The 21525-nt window shown below is 40.3% G+C and overlaps 1 protein-coding gene across 3 annotated transcripts in view; it reads right to left on the reverse strand.

Moving 5' to 3' along the window:
• Positions 1 to 7542: 7542 nt before the first annotated feature.
• The window catches only part of insyn1 (inhibitory synaptic factor 1), a 43986-nt gene continuing 30003 nt past the window's right edge, over positions 7543 to 21525 (reverse strand). For 2 of the 3 annotated variants that reach the window (XM_040144132.1, XM_040144216.1), the window contains exon 3: positions 8284 to 9105. In XM_040144132.1, coding sequence (XP_040000066.1) covers positions 8284 to 9105 — 822 coding nt within the window. Of the gene's footprint in view, positions 9106 to 21525 lie in introns of all 3 variants that reach the window. The other variant, XM_040144299.1, reaches the window with a different exon arrangement.

Below are 21525 nucleotides of genomic sequence, written 5' to 3' on the forward strand. Positions count from 1 at the left end.
CTATGTAGTTTACAGTTTTTAAAAGAGAGAGGAGCTGAATGCCAGCCAATGATAATCTACTTTACCTGTTTCTCACTGTTATCATCTGCACTGCTAATACACTTAAATCCCTCTCTGTTAAAGCACCACAAGAGCCACAATGTCCAATGTGACTTGTGCAGTTTACTAAGCTCTGCTTTCATGCAACATTGGACCACAAAAAAAAGTCACTACACTGTAGAAGACACTTTGCTCTTTAATTCCAGAAGGGAGGACCCTGGGTAAGATTAACAGCATTCGTTTACCGTACATTGTCAGTGGGTGTGTCGGTATCAGTGATGACCAATCACATCAGCTTCTTTCAACCCTTTTAAAAACAGTGCCCTCCTCTCCATGGCCTACAGACCGTTTGGTAAGGATGTACAAAGTCCAGACCGACTTTCTCAAGAGGAACTTAATATTAATGTTCAAGATACCCTATCACTAGACAAGAACTTCAATTTTTACATCCACTGTCAATTTTTTTTTAAATTATTGCTTCCTACAATATCTGGCTCCCACAGGGGATCTCAGATTGGCTGCAATTCATAGGGCTCTATCCCTATACATCTCTTCAATCAATGGGGTCAATGCCAAAGTCTTTATTAAATCAATGTTCTGCATTCTTGTTACTTTGTGTTTTTCCTGATCGAACTATGGTTATGGAAAGTTCACATACAGGTGCAACTTGCAGGTGAAAAATCTCACCACAGAACAGCAAAGTTTCTGATAGATGGCTGATATTGGTTATTTTCAGAATGTAAATTGCACGATAATGTCAGACTGCATTTTTTTTCTTTATGGAATATTTTCCTCATGCAAATTATGTAGACAAAGGAGACTGTAAATTGTCAGTGTTCTTCCCAGTAATAGCATGTTGCTACAGCTGGCCTCTTAAAGCTCTGTGTTAGGTGGTAAATCCGGTCTAAAGACAGCAGAGATCAGTATGTCAGCTGGGAGATTTACACTTTACGTGCTCTTAAAGTCCTGGTCCGACACCTAGGATGCCAGAAACCCCCGCCAGATTGCCAGACACCAGGGCAGCAATAGGCCCACACAGCTATTTAACGGCTGTACTTTCTCGGCTTTATAGCCTGTGCTGATGCACTGAGGACACAAGCAAAACAGAGCATTGATTGACCACTTGGACCAGGCCAAGATGCCATAACTTAAAACTGTGGCCTGATTGCTTTTTATCCAAGCTACGTTACAGGCCTTTTGCTGCCTTCGGATCAATTTTAATCGAAAAGCAGTGATGTTTGTTTGTGACGTAACTTGGCATACCACCAAGCACACTATATCCCATACTAACCCCTACTTAATACCTCTGTCAGAAGAATAAATAGTACTAGGAATAAATAGGAACAGGACACCTATAATTTAGTTGAAGACCAAATATGTTGCAGATTACTACTGTATCTATACATTGTGGAGACTGCACACTAGAGGTCTTCACAGGTCCATTTAATTCTGACCGTGACTGAAACCTGACCGTAGTTGGACCAAGTCCAAATTATACTCAGTCTTTTCAGGTTGGTTAGGGTCTCTTTTTAATGCTTGGGTCTCAAGTCTTTGTTTCAATATGTCAAATACCTGAGTGAATCTGAATGGATCCGTACTCAGTATCTGATTATGTGGTACGTCATAATCAAAGCAGGAGAAAATATATCAGGAAATCAGTGGCCTGTGTAAATTATTCATGCCATTAAATCACAATTACGTATGGAATTTGATTCACAGATGTTAAATTGCTTAAAATTATTGTCTCTGTCTGCCTGTCAGAATGTTTTATTGCTCGTGCAGGAGGTGAAAACTGGACCTTCTGTTATTTTTTATAAATTAGTCTTTAAAAATTATTCTTAGTTGGATAACATCAGTCATGATCTGAACATACTACACACTTACAGGCTGAAGGACGAAAGGTTTTCATTTTTTAAGTTGAAGTAGAAGTTGAAGTAGAAAAGAAACCTGCCCAGATCAATGTCTGAAACTGTTCACAGATATTTTTTGTCCTCTCTGCCTAAATGTGGACTAAACTTAAGGAAAAGCACTGAAGTTTTAATTAATTTGTGTTTATTCTTCCTGCTTTTCAAGCACCTGCCTTAATGAAATCCCACAGCTATTAATCTTTTGACAAACCTCTGAGCTACTTTGTCGGCAAGCCACCTTGAGAGCGCAAACCGAGCCTGACATTTGACTAATTGCAGTCATTTGAGAATGATCACTGCTATAATGTATTGGAAATGCACAGCGGCGTAACACAACATTCAGGCACCCCTCTCCGTCTGGTGACCCACTTTACAGTCAGAGTAAGGAGGAAGCTGTTGAACCAATACCAATTGGAGCAAGGTAAGTACAACAGTAATTATTGCAATAAGAACTTTTTTTTTTTCCAAGGTCCTGTCAGATTTTTGCAAGAAATGCTGAAGACAAGGAACCAATCCATGGCACAATCAGTCATTCAGTGCTACAGCATAACCAAACTCCAACTTCCCCTTCCTTCTGTTTCATAGAGCAGCCTCAGAAGAATGACTCTTACCTGTCCTTGGCACCTGGCGAATTGCTGTGTGTTTGATGAAGATCTCAGTCACAGCCTCCTGGGCTAGAGTGGAGAGCTCATTACAGCCAGAGGAGACAAGTTCATAGGAAAGAATGAAAAGAGGAGAGTCTTCATGTGTGTTAGAGAGAGAGAGAGACATAGAAAGAAAGAAAGAGAGGTAGAGTATGGAGAAAGTAGTAAATATGAGTGATGGGGAAAGCCCCTTGTAAGGTGAAATAAGGGGCACTTGGGGACTGGTCTTATACATTGCACCTGTCTTATCACCATTTAACTCTTATTTGTTGGTCATACTAAACTGTCAGCAATTCCCTGCCTTCTTGGCCTTTACCTGTAAAATGCCATGGAAATGCTGACAGGCTGCCAAACTGGAGCTGTCTGGAAAAGACTGCTGCTGCCTTTTCTTTGACTTCTACCATGTATTGTCAAAATTAGGTATACACACACAGAGCTGCACTCAGCTGCATTTATATTCCTCACACCTTTCAAATAAAAATTCATGTAACAGAGGCCTTTTCTAGTCGACTCTTCCCTTTCACAACTCACCAGTATCTTATACATATCTAATACATATTTTCTGATCATGCTATTTTCTGAAACATGTTTCACCCATTCCTGCAGTCTGTGTGAGTGATGTTTCCTGTAATTGTGTATTTTTCTGGATCGATTCAATTGTCTCTTGATGTATTCCTCGCTCAGCTGAGCATGTCATTACACACATCATTTGGGGGCAATTTAGTGCGGTATGCAACAAGGTTATATTTCTTTGGTAGTTCAATTTGAGGACTCGAAGCATTTCAGCTGCAACCATTTCTCTCTCTGTCTTTCTTTTTCGCTCACTCTCAGAAATTGCCTCAACAATGATTCCGCACCCCTCTGCCCCTGTCATGCCACATTTTAAGTTCACATTGGGAGATATTCCAATCATCAGTCAGGTAATTTGATGAAAATGGTAACTTTCTCTTTTTAGCCTGGATGTGCTAATCAATTCTTCCCAAGCGCACTGCATCATGCAATTATAGCCATCTGTTAATTTATGTCTTTTTCATTTTATGTAGCAGTTGCATGATTTATGTGCTTCTCAATGACTCTTGAATGGTGGTTGCACTGAAGTATGTTTCTGGTTTCTAGAAAGCTTATGCTATGCTATGCTCAGAACTGCACCTGTCTGGGTCGAGTAGAATTAGCCACACAGTTTTTACAATTAGTTGTATCTGTCATTGGTGACAAGTAGCGAGTTTGCCACCTTACAGTCAGTGCAACAAAAATTTGGACAGGCACAGAAAAGTAGTCAAACTTCAAGTTTGTGTACTGTTTTATGTTCATTACCCAACCTGCACTAATACAGTATTTCCCAACCAAGGTCCAATACAAACATTAAAAATTATTTGGCAGCTTTATTTGATCAAGGCCTTATGGTTGCCCTCTCTTTGACCCATCACAGAATAATTATTGCCTCCTATTACCTTTCTTTGTTTTGCTTGACACACTGCTCAATCACAATGCCACGGTGTATGTGAAAGTGACAGGGTTCTCATTAACTTTAATTACTGTGTGCCAAGTCATCTGGAGGCAGTGTTTTGTCCCAGGAACCACCCAGCCCCCACTCGCAGCCACAGGCCGTCCTTCATCACCTGTGAAGGTCTAATCTTATCTGTGGCTGTTGCATGGCTCTTCATTAATCACTCCCACTGCCCAATCAGATGGTGACTGATGGCTGATGTGGCCTTGTCCAGCCACTCCTCAGGTGCTGGGAGGCGCTCCTTGGTTTGCCAGGGCACAATGCGATATAGATCCTGTGGCTGATTGTCACCGGTGTCTGTCTGTGCATAAACACGACAATGTCCTCTACATGGGTCACTCGGTGTGCCATGTAGCTGTTTGCCAACTGTCCAGTGCTACACTAAATTATTATCCCATCTCTTGGTGAGCTCAGTTGAAGATGTGCAGTGACTTACAACAGTATGAATGGAAAAGGGTGTGTACGTTGAAAGAGGGTTGCAGGTGTGTGTGTGTGTGTGTGTGTTTGGGGGGGGGGGGTAGAAATAGTTTGTTCTTGTAGCGGCAAAGATTTAAATGGCACAAAGATGAAACAAATCAACCTCAGGTAGCCACGGCCTTTAGCCGATCCATAGTAATCAGTGAGACTGCATTGAACTCTCAACTTAATGGACCCTTTCCAATCAGCAGAGAAAACAGAGATCTCTCATCTCTTTTCCTCTGCTCACTGATGGAGGCATGGGGCAGTGCGAGTGAAGTGTGGTAATTATAAATGAACGGTGGGTAAGGAAGGGCCTGGGGGCATATGGTTCTGAGTTTTAGTGTCATAATCACCTTTTTAAAGTGGTTTTGCTCCACACTATTTGTCATTTACTCAACAGAGAGTGTCCCGCTGGCAGTGATTAGAGGATTGATCAGGGATGTGAGCTAATACGTGCCCACCGCTGATGTCAAAACACAGATGGCATGACTCACTTTGCAGCCTTCTAAAAGAGATTTTGTTTAATCTTATTTTTATGGACAAGTCTGGCCAAATGACTTACAGGGGGATGTGCGGCATCTATTTGTATTGATCTTCATTAATTGCTGTGACAGTGAAATATGAAATTAAACATGAGGCGATGTGTAATTCAGAAAATATCACTTATCCCCTCACACAGTGTGGCTGTGAACATACAGACAAGAGACACACACATATGCACACATACACAAACACACCGCATCTGTTATGCAGTGGCATCACAAAATGATCGTCCTGGTAGGCAGATGATTTGCCATCAGTGTGCTCAGGTTTTCATAACCTTTGGATGCATCCTCTCCTTGTCCTACAGAGAACCGAGGACGAAGCTCTGCCCTATTAGAGATGAATAATGAGCCTGTTGGCAAAAGAGACGTTGCTAATGTTTGTCCAAATATGTCACATCTGTCCCCAATGATAATGTATTCTACACTCGTGCCAAACAGCTCTATATTTGAGGAGGTGATTTCATCACAGGTATGACTTATAAAATCTTTAAACTGGAGAAGGAAGAAAAAGAAATCCTGTCAGAGTGAAATGTCTGGCGGGTGTATAGGCATCACAATAAGGGCTTAGTTTGTTTTCCTGTAATTGATGCTTTGCCTGTGTGGCGGCATAGCTTTGTTTGTTTATGCTAATGGCTGTGATGACCTGTTGGTCCCCAATCTAGCAGGGAAATGGCAGCCAATGCTGTGGGGAGTGAGCCATTGATCTCTCTTCAGTGCCTCTTTCTTCACAGGTGCTTGAGATTAACTGAGCCAGAGCAAGAAAAAAGAAAACGTTACAAAACCAGCAAAAAATAAAAATCACCACATTACCTCTGGTATATGCATGTATAGCACATCAGCTTCAGGCTATAGCTGCTTGTGCAGCTTCTACCGAGCTGCCTGGTGTAAAAGCGCAAACTCTGCTTCCCTTATATCAGGATCTTGAGGCTTGATGCACAGCTGCTATTCTCCTAAGCAGTGCACTACGCAATTGTTATACATGAACACACGAACAATAGGAAAGAGGTGAGATGTTAATGGATGTGCTTCTCGAAAGCACCTAATAATCTACAGTGTCGCAGTGGTCAGTTGTAGAAAACTGGGCACATCCCAAACTACGCCTGAAGCAGAGAATCACTGACAGCGTACCCAGGCTACCAGTGCTGGCATGGGAAACTCACTTAGGTAATTCTCAGCAGATTCAATATGAGCGGATAATTCGTTGAATAGTAACTAAGCTTATTTTTAGCCATATTTTAAACAATGAATGTCAAAACAATTATTTTCAAAATTGTAAAATCTGTACTACTATGTGCACTGCTGTGAGATTTAATTTATTTTTAAAAATGCTAACTTAGTCTGCTTTAAGTAAATATCTTTTGATCTATACTGGTTTACAGTACCATGATATTTTAATTTATACTTTATTAGTATAAAGTTATGATTGATTCAAATATATTGCTTTGACCCATCGTAGATGATTTTAAGAACATTTCTGCTGACTGAAACTGTCTCATCTCCATGAATTTAGTAAAATATTTGAATTATAAATTGACTTATTGGTTCCACTAAAAAGGAAAAAACAATTTTTGTAGAAGTAGTTCTATCATCAAAAAGTCCGTGATTTGGAGGTAAAAACAATATGGTTTGCTTGGATTGGTGTATTTTACTGCGCATAAAGATTAGAAAATTTCACAGTGTGTTCAACTACCTACATCACTGTGAAAACTAATTCACCAAACAAAATGTGTGGGCATTAAATATGTTATTGAGTAGAGATGGGTGTCTTTCTGTGCAAATGAAAAAAAAAAATTCTTCCTACTGCAGATGGTTAAGTCCACATAAGGTGATCAGAGGCACAAAGAGGCGCGAAGGTCAGCTTCACAGGAGTCAGCGAGGATTTTCCTTTTTGAGACTGCGGCATTTTACTTTTCAAACTGGAAACACAACATTAGGAAAGTAAGGGTGAGCAGACCCGGGGAGGAGGCTCACAAAGCCGTTCCCCAGGGAAGATTATTGCTCGGTAAAAAAAAATCTTTGAACAGAAACACTCTCTTTTCCACCATCAGCTTTCACTCCTGGACACAGGTTTTTTGAAATGTCAGTTCTTTAGGGCCACAGTTCTAATTTTTGTTTCACTCAGTGTAAGTAAATAGGTCTGACTGTGAGTTTTTGTTAACGGATCCCAGGAGATTGGCATGCATGCTAAGCAGAGAGGCCTCTCACTGCAACCTCCCTCAAACATATTGATCAGAAATGGCTACTGGCGTTAGCCCCGTGAATAAAATGCTGCTCTCCTGAGTTCATTTCCCCGCTGGGCAACTGCATGGAGAGACAGAACCTTTAACAATTTTTTGTGGACTGCTGTTTAGCTGCGATCTTAAGCCTAATGATGTCACCGGCAGGCACGGAGAAAGAGAAAGAACATAGGAAATGTCACTGTTGTGCTCCGCACATGTTCAAATAACTTTATATAGCTGTTTTTCTGCCTGCTACTCTTATGTTCCAGCCTCTGCAGCAGACCAAGAAGAGATCCCATTGAGATGATTTATAAAATCAATGGCAGGTAAACAGTGTTGTTTTCTGGCTCTTCACTCAAAGTTGTTTGTTGACATCAAAAAGAGGAAGAGGCTTGACATATGCATCTAGATACATTTCCCCACTGAAAGCAATAATCCCCTCAACATTGAAATAACTTGAACATGAAAAAAGACAATGTTTATACAGATTCAGAGTACAGAATGTGCAGCGTTTTGTATCCACATTATAGGAACAAGCATTTTTTTTTTCTTTTTTGTGACTTATATTATTGTATGAGGAGGAGAAAGGACCTCTTCATACCCTTCATACTTCACTTCCAATTTTGATCACTTAAAATGTTCTATTAAAAATGATTGCTTTTGTAATCTCTGTCATTGTTTCAATTGATTACACATTGGGAATCCATTCAGTGTATCTTTAAACATTAGAACAGGCACTAACCTTTTGGTCCACCAGTAACTTTTATCTTAATGATCTGCTTTGCTTCATTTCATTGTGTTTTCCCTGAGCCTCAGAATGACTTTAGGTAGTCGAGTGATTTCCCATATATCATTTATTTATTTAGTAATTAATTTATTTGTGTATTAATCTATGAGCTATGTATTTAATATTAAATAATGCACAGTCCTCTTCATGAGATTTATGATAAACTTAGGGCTTTCTCAGTGGTCCTTTGTTTTCTGTTTGGTTGGAATATAGGGCAGTACAGTTTGGGTGCTCTTGTCAGAGACAGTCTGTGTGCTGCTATTTCGTAACAGTTTTTTGCGGCAGCCGGGGTTTAAGAGACCTTTCCTGGGTAGTGTGTGAGCTCCTGTTGTCCCCTTCACTGGCGAGGAGACGAAGGAAGGGTCCAGACAGTTATGGAGGAGTGAGTGCTCAGAGGAAGAACGTTTGGGGGCGACCGAGCTGGCCAGGAGACTGGGCTCAGTGTCGCTATCTGGTGTAGCACAGCCACTCTTGTCCTCCTGTAACTCGTCTTGCTCCTCCTCCTCCTCATCATCGTCACAGCACAACGCGTGGTACAGAATTTTGTCACTGAAACGCACTCTTTCTCTTGTGCCGGAGGTACGTGAAGTCTTGTGGCTGTGCGTGGAGCTGCTGGCCTCCTCGCTGGATGAATCTGGAGTAATAATGCGGGGCCCGTTGGGGATGGGCAGCCCACCATTCATCTGGGAGTAGACCGAGGCAGTGGTGGGGGGCGGGGTGGGGGTCTGTGTCTGGGTGGGGATGGTCCCGCGGCCCAGCTCCGCACGTAGATCTCCTGGTTGCTCACCAGGTCTGCGGGCAGCGCCGCCAGCCGCCTCCAGGTAGCTGCAAAACTCCCAGCTATCAGAAAGCACATCTGCATTGAGGAAGTCCAGCCTGAAGGCCTCTCCCAAACCCCGCTCACTGCTGGACGTGCTGCTGGCTGTGGCCACTGTCCAGTCATCTGGCTCCAGGTCAAAGTCAAAGTCGGACGTTAGTTTATCAATCTGACCCACCACCTGCAATAGAAAAGGGAGATCATGAGAGAGAAGAAGTGATGAGGTACTGCAGAGAAGCTAATTGTGGGGGAAAATAGAATAGAATAGAATAGAATTTAATTCTGTCCACCCCTGGTCCAGACTGAGATATCTGAACAACCATTGGATGGTACTGGTACTGATGCTGGATGGATGGTGAACATAGTAAACATAATACCTGCAAAACATCAGCAGCTGAACATGTTTGCATGCTGACGTTAGCCCTTAGCTCAAAGCACCTCAGTGTTAACATCATAGTTTGAAAAACAAAACAAAGGGCTTTTTGCAACCAAACTGCAATACTTGATTTACACAAGGGGTTCATTATTATTTATATTTTAGTACCTTTAGAAACATTACAAACTCAAATACTGATCTTCCTTCTTACAGATAAATGACATGAATAGACTCACTGTAATGACAAAAAAGTTGACAGAAGTGTGAAAGAAACTTCACCAGAAGTATTAATTGTGAAACTCACTTTAATATAAATCTCTGTGACAGCTTACTCGATATGCCATTCCATGACATTTCCAGATGCACTACATCCCACTGACTTACCCTCCTCAGGAAGGTTTAACAAACGCCTAGATTTATTCCCAGCTGCTAATAGATCTGTGTTTGCCTTTACAGCTTGCCCTTATACTACTTTTCACCCACAAATCCTTAATTGTTTGTTCATGGTTTTAAAATTGTTTTTATTTCTGCCAAAGCCTCCTGCGGACAGGTGTTGTAGTTTTATGTTATACGAAGACAAAATTAAATATCCACTGGAATTAGGTTGTAGCATTGAAGTCGTGTCACAAGTAACCAAAGGGGCCTCTTCAGCTCTGACAGAGAGAGAGAGAGAGAGAGAGAGAGAGAGAGAGAGAGAAGGTGTGATGGAAGAACTGAAGAAGCCTCTTTGATGAGTGGTGAAAGTTGACACATACACAGTCCAGTGGCTGATTCTTTTTGTCTTGAAGTTGTACTGTATAGCTACCAGGATGAATGAGATGAACCTAAGCACACATATATCTTTACAGTACAGACACTTAACCCAGTGCCTTTGATGCTTGTACACTGATTTATATTTTAATTCAAGTGCAATTGTAATGTCCATGTAAAAAGAAAAAAGGTTAAAAGTTCACCTACTGCATGGAAATGTACCACATAAAAGCATTTCATTTATTGTTACCTCAAATTTAACCTCAGCGCTTCTGTCATCAGCAGCCACAGTGTTGAGTGTTTGATGAATAGAGAGCACTTCAGCTGAAATCACACTGGTTTGCTGACAACACTTAAAATCCATGCCCTCTATACTTGACATTTTAGCACCTTCAATCAGCCTGTTCTGCTCTCAACAACAATCTATTGTAAAATGAAAACACTCAGCATGCATGTACTGTAGCTTGTAAATGATACATTTCCCCAAACCATTCAGCAATTAAGCCTAGTGGTTTAAAAAGTTTTGTTTTTATTATTTTATTTTCATATGGGTTTGCAACATAAATGCAGCGGAATAGCAGAGAAAGTGTGGTTTTACCCTGGGATTTGTGGAACATGATCTTTTGTATAAGTATTTGTAGTGTTTGCTTCTTTCTGCATATTCTGGTTTCTGGTTATGACTACAAATGAGTACGGTTGTATCAGCAACACAAAGTCTTATCCCAGCATGTAGAATTAAAAATTTTTTTCATTCTTTGTCCAACTTTGAAAGAGAAATGATGAGTCTCAGACTGAAAGTGCAAACATATGATAAAAAAAGGGGTACTGTTCTGCTCAGTAAAAGCTCAGGTGATCTGCAAGTTAAATTTGGCGGCTGACATCCATAAGCTTAATGATCCTTTTCAGCTGAAACTGAAAATTTGAATCTAACATAAATTTGCTCACTAAATCCTTGAATCAAAAATAAGAAAACTGACTTACATTAGCAGCTACAAATTTTAGATAGAATAAACATTTGTAAAAAGAGTGTGAAGGATGACTAGATGCTGCTCCTCTCCTCACTACTGCATTTGGTATATGTAGCTCCTCAATCCTTAGCTCTAAACAGTGGTATTTATTGATGTTAATTCAAACCACCCGCATTCATATCTGGCCGTATACGTCTGCTTTCACGGCACTGGTTCATCTGTCAATGAGCTTCCCTGCAGATCTGCCGGTTGTGGCATCTTACACCTCATGAGTACCTGGACCGTGCTTCTCTATTGGCAGACTGCCTGGAGGGAATTGGGCTGTATGAATCCTCTAAGCCTTGAATTACTCAACCTGTTTGCTGTGTGATTTGCAGACTTTTTACTCATGGAGTTGTTAATGTAAGATGCTTCTCAGACCCAGAGGAGGCTGAGTAGCTTTGTTTACTTGATTACACAACTTGAGCGAGGGACTTAATTTAATCAATGAGTTAAAAAATTATCCGTCAAATGTATTTCACAAGCCTGCCATGACACCAGTGCAGGCTATTGATTGGTTAAGAGCTATTGTAATGAGCAGCAAGTCATTTTAAATATATCTTATTGTCATTTTTATTTAAAACTGTTTGAACCAAGGCACTATACTGTGATATGTTGAAGGAAAGGTAAAAGGATTTGCAAAAATGAAGTTTCTAGTTCCCCATCATCACCCAAATGCTGCTGTTTCTCTGCAGTGGATCGTGACTGCTTATTTTCCGTTTTAAATTGCAATCCTGAGTGTTAACGGTAAGATTTGCAAGCTCCCACTGCCGGTTACTGACCCCTGCCTGCGGTATGTAGGCTAATTTAGCTTGATAACTGTCTCAGCTCTAAGGGTCTGCTGAATCTTTCTAGGTCACAATGCAGCACATGCTCAATGAAGCAACAATGAACACTAGTCCCTGCTTTTTCTTCTAGTCCGAGAACGTGTGATGAAGGAGCTATGCAGTGAATTGGAGGAGCAGATTGCTTTAGCACAAGGGATGAATGAACACATCAGGAGCCAGTCATTAACAATGCGTACAATGTGTTTGAAATACAAAAACACATCATGAAAATCTACAAGAGTCTAAAATAGAGAGCAAAAGTAATTATGAGACTTTACAATCAAACACTTTGTAGAGCAACCCCATCAGATCTGAAAATCAGGGAAGATAACACATGTCTTTTAGATATTTTCCTTTAGAAGGTGCCACTATGCAATAACAGGTAAGAGTAGAAAAATAACCAAACACTGTGAGAGTAAACAGAATTAGTTCAAAACTCATTCCCTATGTAATAACCAGCTCGTGTTTACTGTGCAAACACTTAATAATCCTGTGTACACAAGTCTTATCAGCCCGAATAATTGAAAAACACTAGTGTGGGTGGACAACTTACAGAGTTACATTTCTGAAGTGTAGGCTTATAGGTTAAATACCAGTATTAGTATTATAACTGTGTTTGACATCTCCTTTGTCAGGCTGTGTATCCTCCATTGACCTTATGGTGCTATCACTCTACAAAGTTCATGACACAGTAATGGCATGTCCTTGTGACTGAAAAAACTCCATATGCAACATAGTTAAGCAGTAATGTATAGTACAAGTAAGGATCTAAGTGCTGTGGATTTGAGTTTAACTTAAGTCTTTAATTTTCCCTCAGTGTCTCTGCTGACAACTTCACTTACGGTCTTAACTGTAAATGCTCGCTAGTGGAAGCTACTAAAAACTATGTCGATGGCCATAACAATATCTGTGATGCTCTGTGTGGGAATGATTAGCATACAAATTATAGCAATAAATACATAATCAGTTTTTTTTTCTTTTCAGTAATATTTTAGAATATGGTCTCTTCATTGTAGAGGCGGGATTGCCAAGCCAACACTAAGCACGCCTGATCTTGTTTGTACAGTCTATACACAGCAATAACTGGTGTAATTTTGTTTTTTCTTTTTCACTGCACACCATCAGCCAGCCCCCACAAGTCAACTGTGGTCAAAGCAACTGATCAACACCAGGTTCAGTCATTCCAGAGTCCTCATAGGTGCTTTAAGAGAGAGGCTGTCTCGGCTGCATCAGGCGGGGGTTTATTACTGTACTTCAACACCTGTCTGAGATGATTGGGCTGGGTAATTCAGGGTCAGAGCGAAAGAGGGCTCTTGGAGTCTTGTCTGTGGCAGAAAGGTACAGTGATGGAAAAGACAGGCAAGGGTAATCTAAGACAGAGTGATGGTCAGTAATGTAACAACTCTCCGAAGAGCTTCTTGTCAGGCGGAGTGGTGATGTGGGAAATAGATTCAGTACTGTTGGCTATCATTACGAGAGTCCTTCTCTCGAATATTCAGGTCCACCTGGTATCATGATTTATTTATTGTGAGTGGGTACCTGCTTTTTTTCCCCCCAAGTGAATGCCTGTCCTTGGTTAATGCTAATTGAAAATGTACTGGAACATTAGTAGGGGAATAAGTTATTCCACTACAAATGTTTAATGTGTTGTTGAATAAAACAGACCGAGGTCAAAATAAGCAAATGTGAAAATTTGGGTGTAAAATTGCCTCTGATGAGAGGGATATTTAACACATGCTCTAATCACTCCGTTGATCTTTAAACAGATGTTTAGCAGGAATAGCTTGTTTTGATGTGAATTTATGGTTCTCTGCATGAAAAGATTTTTTGTTAACTGTCTAGTAAACAGATGCAGATTGCCTTCCTTTACGAGTCTGATATATGTGACTAATGAAAAAGTGCCTCTTTAACATGTTTCTAATGATGCTAGTGGAAAGGGTATCATGGTGTCCAATTCTATGCTGTATTACATATTCTAGTATCTATCAGCAAATGAAGACAAGTCTGAAACATGGCCTCTGGAGCTATGCAGTTTGTACATATGTAAAAAAATACATCAGGTACGAATTACCAAAATAAATGAGACATAACACCCTCACTGGGTTCATTTAAAATGCACACTATATGCGTGAATTCTCTGTGGATCGCTTCATTGCGCTGTGTTCAAGTGGCCTCTCTCCATCTGTTCCTGTGCCCCCCGCTCTTCCAGGAGTCATTTTCAGAGTAGACTGAGAGATGTTTGCATTGCTTGTTTGTTAATTATGCAGAATCCAGCAACTAGCATGGCTTTGCTTTTTTCATGGGAAAAATCTGTATTGTGTTCAAATACATCGAAGTGTTATTTCTTTCTCAACATGTCACAATAGATTTCCAGCCTGCCCCAGTGCAGCACTTCCAGTGCTGGAAGCCGTGTGTGCCAGTTAGGAAGTCTCAGCAATTATCAAAATGGCCTCACATGCTGCCTCTGTAAGTAAATTGTTTGCAAATATTGTTTTATGTAGTTATCTCCTGCAGTTTTGCAGTTCCTCCTGACTCTGTACCCCACGCTTACTTCCCCTCTGTTTATTTCTCCTCAAGATGTAAAGAGGGGAGCCTTCCAAGCCACTCAGTTTGTGGTGATATGGTTTATCTTATCCCCCAGGAGCTAATGTATCATCCATGACTTACTTGGAAAGAATATAATTACTGAATACACTAGAAAAATTGTCCAGTAAAGGTGTGCAATCTCTCACAGACATCTTATTCACTGTTGGATGAAACAGCATTTTAGGAGCATTTTTTATTTCTTGTTACATACTTGATATTACCCAGTTGTATGTGAACATCACACACAATTTTCCATATCTGCACAGCACTGTTGGCCTGAACGCCTTGGGCCATATGACTTGAAACCTTAGGACAGATTTACGGCGCAGTATATTTTGTTTAATATTAATATAATATATATGCACGTTTTTTCGCTGCACTTCAAAATTTTCCATTTTCCAAACTGACACAAATAGTGTTAACTTTGGTAAAATAAGATGCGTCACTGATTATACCTTCATATGCATGAAAAAGAGCAGTGGTCTTCACTTGTGGTGTGCGAGCTTGCGTCTCGGATAACAGGTTAACGCCCTTTACTGACTGGGGTGCATAGACATCGCAGGCTCAAAAAGCATCAGAAATGCAAGAAAATGTGGCTTAGTAAGTGTTCTCTGTAAAGTGTAGAATGTATTTCATACATTTCTTAGTACATCTGATCCCTCATTACTGGAACAATGTGCTACTGATCGTATGTTTTGCACTCTTCCTTAACACTGCATGTGACATCCTGTGACATACTATGGGACTAACTTGTCAATATGTTTTTGCAGCGAAGTCATCAAGTCTAATTCCTGTATGCTCATTGGGCCAGTATACTTGGTGTATTCTCATGCAGTTGACTCTGTAGAGGTCCAGTGAGTCTGTGGGCGGGCAACATTACAGACAAGCCAAGGGAACCTGATTTAGGTCAGGCCATCTTGATTGGTGAGATGTGTTGCGTGGTGTTGGCACAGGGATGAAGTGTCCTTTGAAGTGTTCGCTGGAAGCATTTGGTGTAATTATCCTGTCATGAGATGGGCTATAAGCCTGAGACTTCATTAGGCACAAGCCTCCTGCTTTTTCATCTTTCCTCAAGAAAACACTCATCTTTATGGAGGTCTTAAAGTGCTAAACAACGCTGTGATGAGCGTAGGGCCAATACCTCCTGACAACTCACTAATCAAAAGCATCATTACAAACTTCACCGCATAATGGGCCTCATTTATCCCTTTGGGGCTTTAGAAGATGTGGGCTTGTGCAGTACTTGAGGCCTGGGAAATCAACCAGTTCCTTAGCCAAATTTAGGTCATTAGACTGGACAAACTCATCCACCTGCTGTATGGCATATTTGGAGAGGTTATGGGTTGTACAATCAGAGAGGAAGCAAGATGGGACCAGCAACAGGGAGGCAGCAGATGCAGCATGCATTGGTGCTGGCAGAGCACACTGATCATTTATTGAGGTTCTCCTTCATTGCTTCTATCTGTGCTGAGAAGCCTAGAGCCAGTAATGAGCAGAAAAAGATGGTAGTGCCACGCTACGGGGCTCCTCAGTCTGTCTGCTTCCCCGAGATAGCACTCGGATTAGGCCTGAGCACTGTCAGGTCACGCTGTTCACAACATGTGAGGAAAAAGGGTGCGCATGCGAGTGCAGCCAGGCCACACTGACCTGTTTTAAAGATTCAGTAGAGTTTTCATTAACAACATGTTGTCTTGGTGTAGAAGGCCAGCAAAGGTCTAAAGTGATTGTAGGTTGTCAGAGCGCAGCAAACGTGTGCGTGTGTGTTTATGAGTGCATAGTGGGTTGGGGGGTTGAACATAGTGGACCTGTACTGGAAAAAGGGGAGAATGTCTCTGGCAGGGGAGAACACAACTCTACTGGAGCAAGGTCAACCCAATCCAACAGTAAATCCCTCGCCCTGCACTTCACACTGCCAGTTTATCTACAGGCCAAACCAGTAAATAGATAAGCAGTAAGTCTACCCTTAAAAAAAAAAGTGATTTCTCACAATAAAAATTACTCACATAATTCTTACTACAGCAATACACTGGCACTAGGTACTGCTGCAAACATGTTGGTACATTAAAATATCAAAGCATAATGTGGTAACAAATCCTTTTTACATATGCTGCTTTGAGTAGTAAAACAAAATAAAAAGTGATGGTTTACTAAAAAATTAAATAAATTAAGTATATCCGGTAATTGTGTTGGAGTCATGGCCTTGTATTGTAAAACTAACAGTAGGAATAGTAGTAGTAGTTCATATAGTCAATCAATTGACAATATTTTGGTCATTACTGAAAGAAAATGACACAAACTGGAAGGAAAATGAGGTTTTTTACATAAAGTCTTGTTTAGAAACATGCAAGCTGAAAGTGCACATTTAGCACCCAATTAAGATATTCTGTGGTGCAAATACTGACAGTAATGTGGGTCTTGGGCTCATGTAACTGTAGAAAGGCACGCACACAAACAAAAAGCGTGCATGTGTGTCTTCACGTTAGTCTAACTGGAACATACAGGCATCCATCCATGGTCACAAGTTCTAACAGCCGTCTCCATTTCAAAGTTATTAGAGAAGAAAGTTAGAAAGGTGATTGAGGGATGGTGGGAGGGACAGAGGGATGGAGGGGACACAGCCAACCAGCCGGGGAAAGACTGATTGGCAAGAAAATTGCCCTCTTTATCAAGACTTATTTTCACGTTTAACTTACGCGGCTTTTTAAGATCTCATCGTCAGCTTTGTTCCACTTTTGTATCTATGAGAAACATGTTCATATCTGTGAAGAATATAGCCCACAGTAAGACTTCTTCACATCAGACACAGTCACATTATCACTCATGTACAGTTGCACACAGCCATCAATGCCTTTATCATAAGTGAGGATTAAACTGCAAACAACCCACTCAGCAAAATATCTTGCAGTAGCCAGTCCCCTCCGCCAACAAATTCTATTTATGGTTGCGTGAGAAATGTCCAAGTCTAGAGTTACCATGCAAAAGATATCACCTGCTTTCTCTTTGTAATTAAAAATGCTTCCTACCAGATTTGTGTTATGGCTCCTATCACAGTCTGTCTTCCTGGGCTGGGGATAGATTATATTGCCTAATGACAGTTTCCATGCCACGGTATTAGATGTCATTTCACAATTCCAGGGGTGTAAATGGATTTACACACCCCCAAAAATCTGGAATAACATGCCAAGTTGCCAAAAAACTACCCCAAAGGCAACCTTTTTTATCAGAGGAGAACATATTTTTACTGTTTTCCCGACAAGATTTTGCTGTCAGATCTATCAGCTCTGTCGGTGGTGAAGAAAATAAGGAGAGGTGAATACACAGTCTGTTTGCGGAGGATCAGATATGTGAATGTGTAAAAACTGGGCAACTCCATCATGCAGCTTGGTATTAATAACACAGGTATCATCCATGACAGCTGCCAGACTGTCTTAAGTTGTTGACATAACTGTACCCGCATGTCAATAAGTCGCAGTTCTTCCTTACACTTAGACACTAGTTCAGGGTAAGTAAATGTAGAGGTAGTTTGGTTGCTGTAGGGTTTATAATATTACGGATGTTTTCGTTATTGACATCATTTTTGTCGAGTTCAGTGTCAGCTTTACCGTGTCAGCTGTCTATACTGTCATTGTTTGTCTGAAGCAAGCAGCAACCACAATTGCTACATAGTGCAAGAAGTGCCTTAAACCATAGTTTCTAGAGCTGCAAGATGTTAACAGCTAGAAAATACTGACTATTCTGAACATGGCAGTAAAATCCTCAAGTCAAGTTAAATCATCTTTTGTTAAGAATTTGGTTTCTCTAAAGGACCCAACAGAACTGAGTTTTGCGTTACAAGTCCTCATTTCTAAACAACAAAATAGGTCATTTGTCAATGCCATCTAAAAAAACAAAGATAGGCATTCTTAAAAAAAATCTCTCATACGGTTTTTTTCTTTTGTTCTACCCTCCCAATGGCTAAAGTTGATGGATAAGAACTCAACAATTCAACTTTGTCAACTGTCCTCCCCAAACTTTTGCCGTGGTATCATGACTTCACACTATTTCTACTTTCGCTTTCTAGAGAGGACAGTCATTAATTGCACAACCTCAAAAGGTCATTTTTTCAAGAAAACATGGATGGAGGTTGTTTTAAGCGTTTGAAAAACCAGTGCTATTGGTTTCTCGGTTAGAACAGTCTCTGTATTATGCTCCAAAATGTTGTTGTGTAGTGTGGGCTATATATTCTAAGTATGTAGAATGTACTAATAATTTGGACACAGGTATTGGCAACGCAGCCAAAATATTCCAATTTACATGCCGTGACATTTTACTTAAACTATTCGCCGTGCAAGAAACATCTGCAGCTCTGCTCCATATGCCATAATGCATTATATATACGGCATTATGAATTATGTGAGCACGTCCCTCCTTTCATTCAAACATCAGCTATGAATCTGCTGTGCCTGGGTGTAACGTTTTTGCAACAGCACTGGCTGTGCTGCATCTGTACTTGTTCTCACACACAGAAGTGCTATACCCTGATGAAATAAGACTTATCCATCAAGTACATGCCAACAACAGAAAGAATAAATCCTTCACTAAAATGTAAATGAACTGCCGTTGTAGAAAAAAAAAAAGTCTGTTACAGCCTATACAAGGCCGGAAAGCTAACCAATGTGCTCTGGGCTCAGGGGTTTCTGTTGTTATTGCTCTGTGTATTAGCATGCATGTAGTTAATGATGCTAATTAGCTGGCACCGAGAAATACATATGTGATTATTGATCAATAATCAATGTTAATTACTACTCATCACACCTGCCACAAGTGATTAATTTTTTGACTGCTTTTCATGGTGTTTTTCTGGTTTTACACAGTCACTTCTATGTTTAAACCTAGTCCTTGAAAGTGTCATAATATCATGGCATCTCCCCTAACATTCACTAGCCAACAGAGTCTGTTTAGTGGAGAACAATAGTTATTGTTTTCCTTTATATCTGACACATATATTATTCATGGCAGCAAAGTATGACCAACAATCGCTACACAGCACTTTTTAAGGAATTTAATAAGTGTTAGAGCACCGATCTAAACTATTAGGCCTTGAACAAACACTGAGCTAAAATAGTCTAAAACAGATTACTCCGCCGCTGATTTTGCTGTGCTCTGCATTTCAATGCACTACAACTGTCTTTTCAGGTTTACAGCAATTGTACTATTTTTCATTTTGGTTAAACTTTGGGTTACTTGTCATTGCTGCTCATTGTTGTGGGGCCACAGCTTTGGATGAAGTTTCCAGGCTGAGAGAGCAGCAGCTAACCCTACTATTAATACAGGGCATGCAATCAATATGCCACTGGCATTTCTAGGTTTCCTTGGCCTGAAGCGCTTATCTTAATGGGAGTGTGCTCCCATTTTCTTTTATTGTGTGAACCCATATATCATTACCCACCAAATATAGCTGGATCTACCATGCTGAAGCGAAAACATTAAGGCTCCACTGGAAAAAAAAAAAAAATTATGCGATTTTTTATTTTATTTTAACCTTCTCTCTGCTGCTTTGTGGTGGTTGCGGTAAACCTCAGGAATTCATTTATAGATATTTCATTTCAGCTCCACCTTCTTTGTCTCTGCTGTGTACCTTCGGACAAATAGTTCTCTTTGGTGGTTATCAGCCAGCCAATGTTTGCAGCCGCATTACTCCCCATGAGCTATACCATGTCAGTACAGGATGATGTGCTGAAGACTTAAAGACTTAATATATGGACAGAAACAGATTTGTGTGGACAGATATCATCAGTCCCCCTCCTTCCTGCTCATCTGGAATGAGCTTGAAATGATACACACTTAGTCACATGTCGCATTATCCTGCTGAAAGATGATGCATCTGGTCAGCAGCAAGGTTGCATAATACTTTGCGGTATTCAAAAAATACAGTATGCACCTAGAAAAATGCTTCATGCCACCATATCGCCTTTATCATTTACTGATGGTGACAATGACCTTTATCTCCATTTCATAACAAACCCCTTTTTCATGATTTGGCGATCGTTACTACTAATTTACTACTGTTGTAGCATTTCCGAGGCCCGATGATGTTTATTCTTAGATGCCTATTTTCACACTGTTGTTGCACTAAGCTCTTACTTGTGGCCACTCTGTTAGCTTGAACAGGGCTCCTATGACCTCCCATCAACAAAGCATTTTTGCCCTCAGGACTATGACTGTGACTCAGTGTCTGGAGGAGTATGCTATTTAAAATAAGCACTTTGTTTTACCTCGCCATGGTAACGGATATGCTATGAGAGGGTCCAATTTACAGTGATGCATTATCCCAAGGTGTTATTGACTTTTTAAGTTGTACTCAACTTTAAAACAATCTTTAAGAAAAAAAATAAAAACAAAAACTGATATTTTCTCATGAAGACACCGATAATTCAGTAAATATAAACTTTGACAGCTAATTTGTGATCCTTAAAAAAAAAAATCAAAAAATCATTAATCCTGTGAACTTAGACATACAGTGTATTTAATCATGAGCCATTTTATCCTGTGGTACAGATGGGAGAACAAGAGAGCTCGAAGTAGTGAAGACTTCAAGAGATAAAAACCTGTAGCTGCTCTATTAAAAAAAAATTGGAGATTGAATTTGTGTACTCATAAAATGTTTGTTTGAGCTTTTACACCCAAATAAGCTTTATTTGTTGTGGTGCTAGCAGTTACGAACCAGAAAATGTGCCCATATCTCCGTGAAATCACCCTGGCTTCTGCTACCGTGTTCACAGTGTCGTTCTTGAGCTCACTCAGTGGAGCAGATCAAGGATTGTTCTCTTGATGACATAATAAGAGTCTTGACTTCTTCTATTTTTTTTATATAATAGATTGTTCATGTGCACATGCATATGTACTGTAACCATCAAGGTGTAAACATCAAAGCTTATAGAATCATGGGGAGGGAAGATTAAGTATTTTTAAGTATTATTTATAGGAAAGCAAACAGCCTTTGAAACATACTTTAAGGTACATGTACGTAGTTTAGATAAATGTTAAATTGTGCAGGGTGCTGGGAACATAATTTA

The sequence above is a fragment of the Xiphias gladius genome, chromosome 1 (genome assembly GCF_016859285.1).
Source record: "Xiphias gladius isolate SHS-SW01 ecotype Sanya breed wild chromosome 1, ASM1685928v1, whole genome shotgun sequence".
NCBI classification, from domain to species: Eukaryota; Metazoa; Chordata; class Actinopteri; order Istiophoriformes; family Xiphiidae; genus Xiphias; species Xiphias gladius.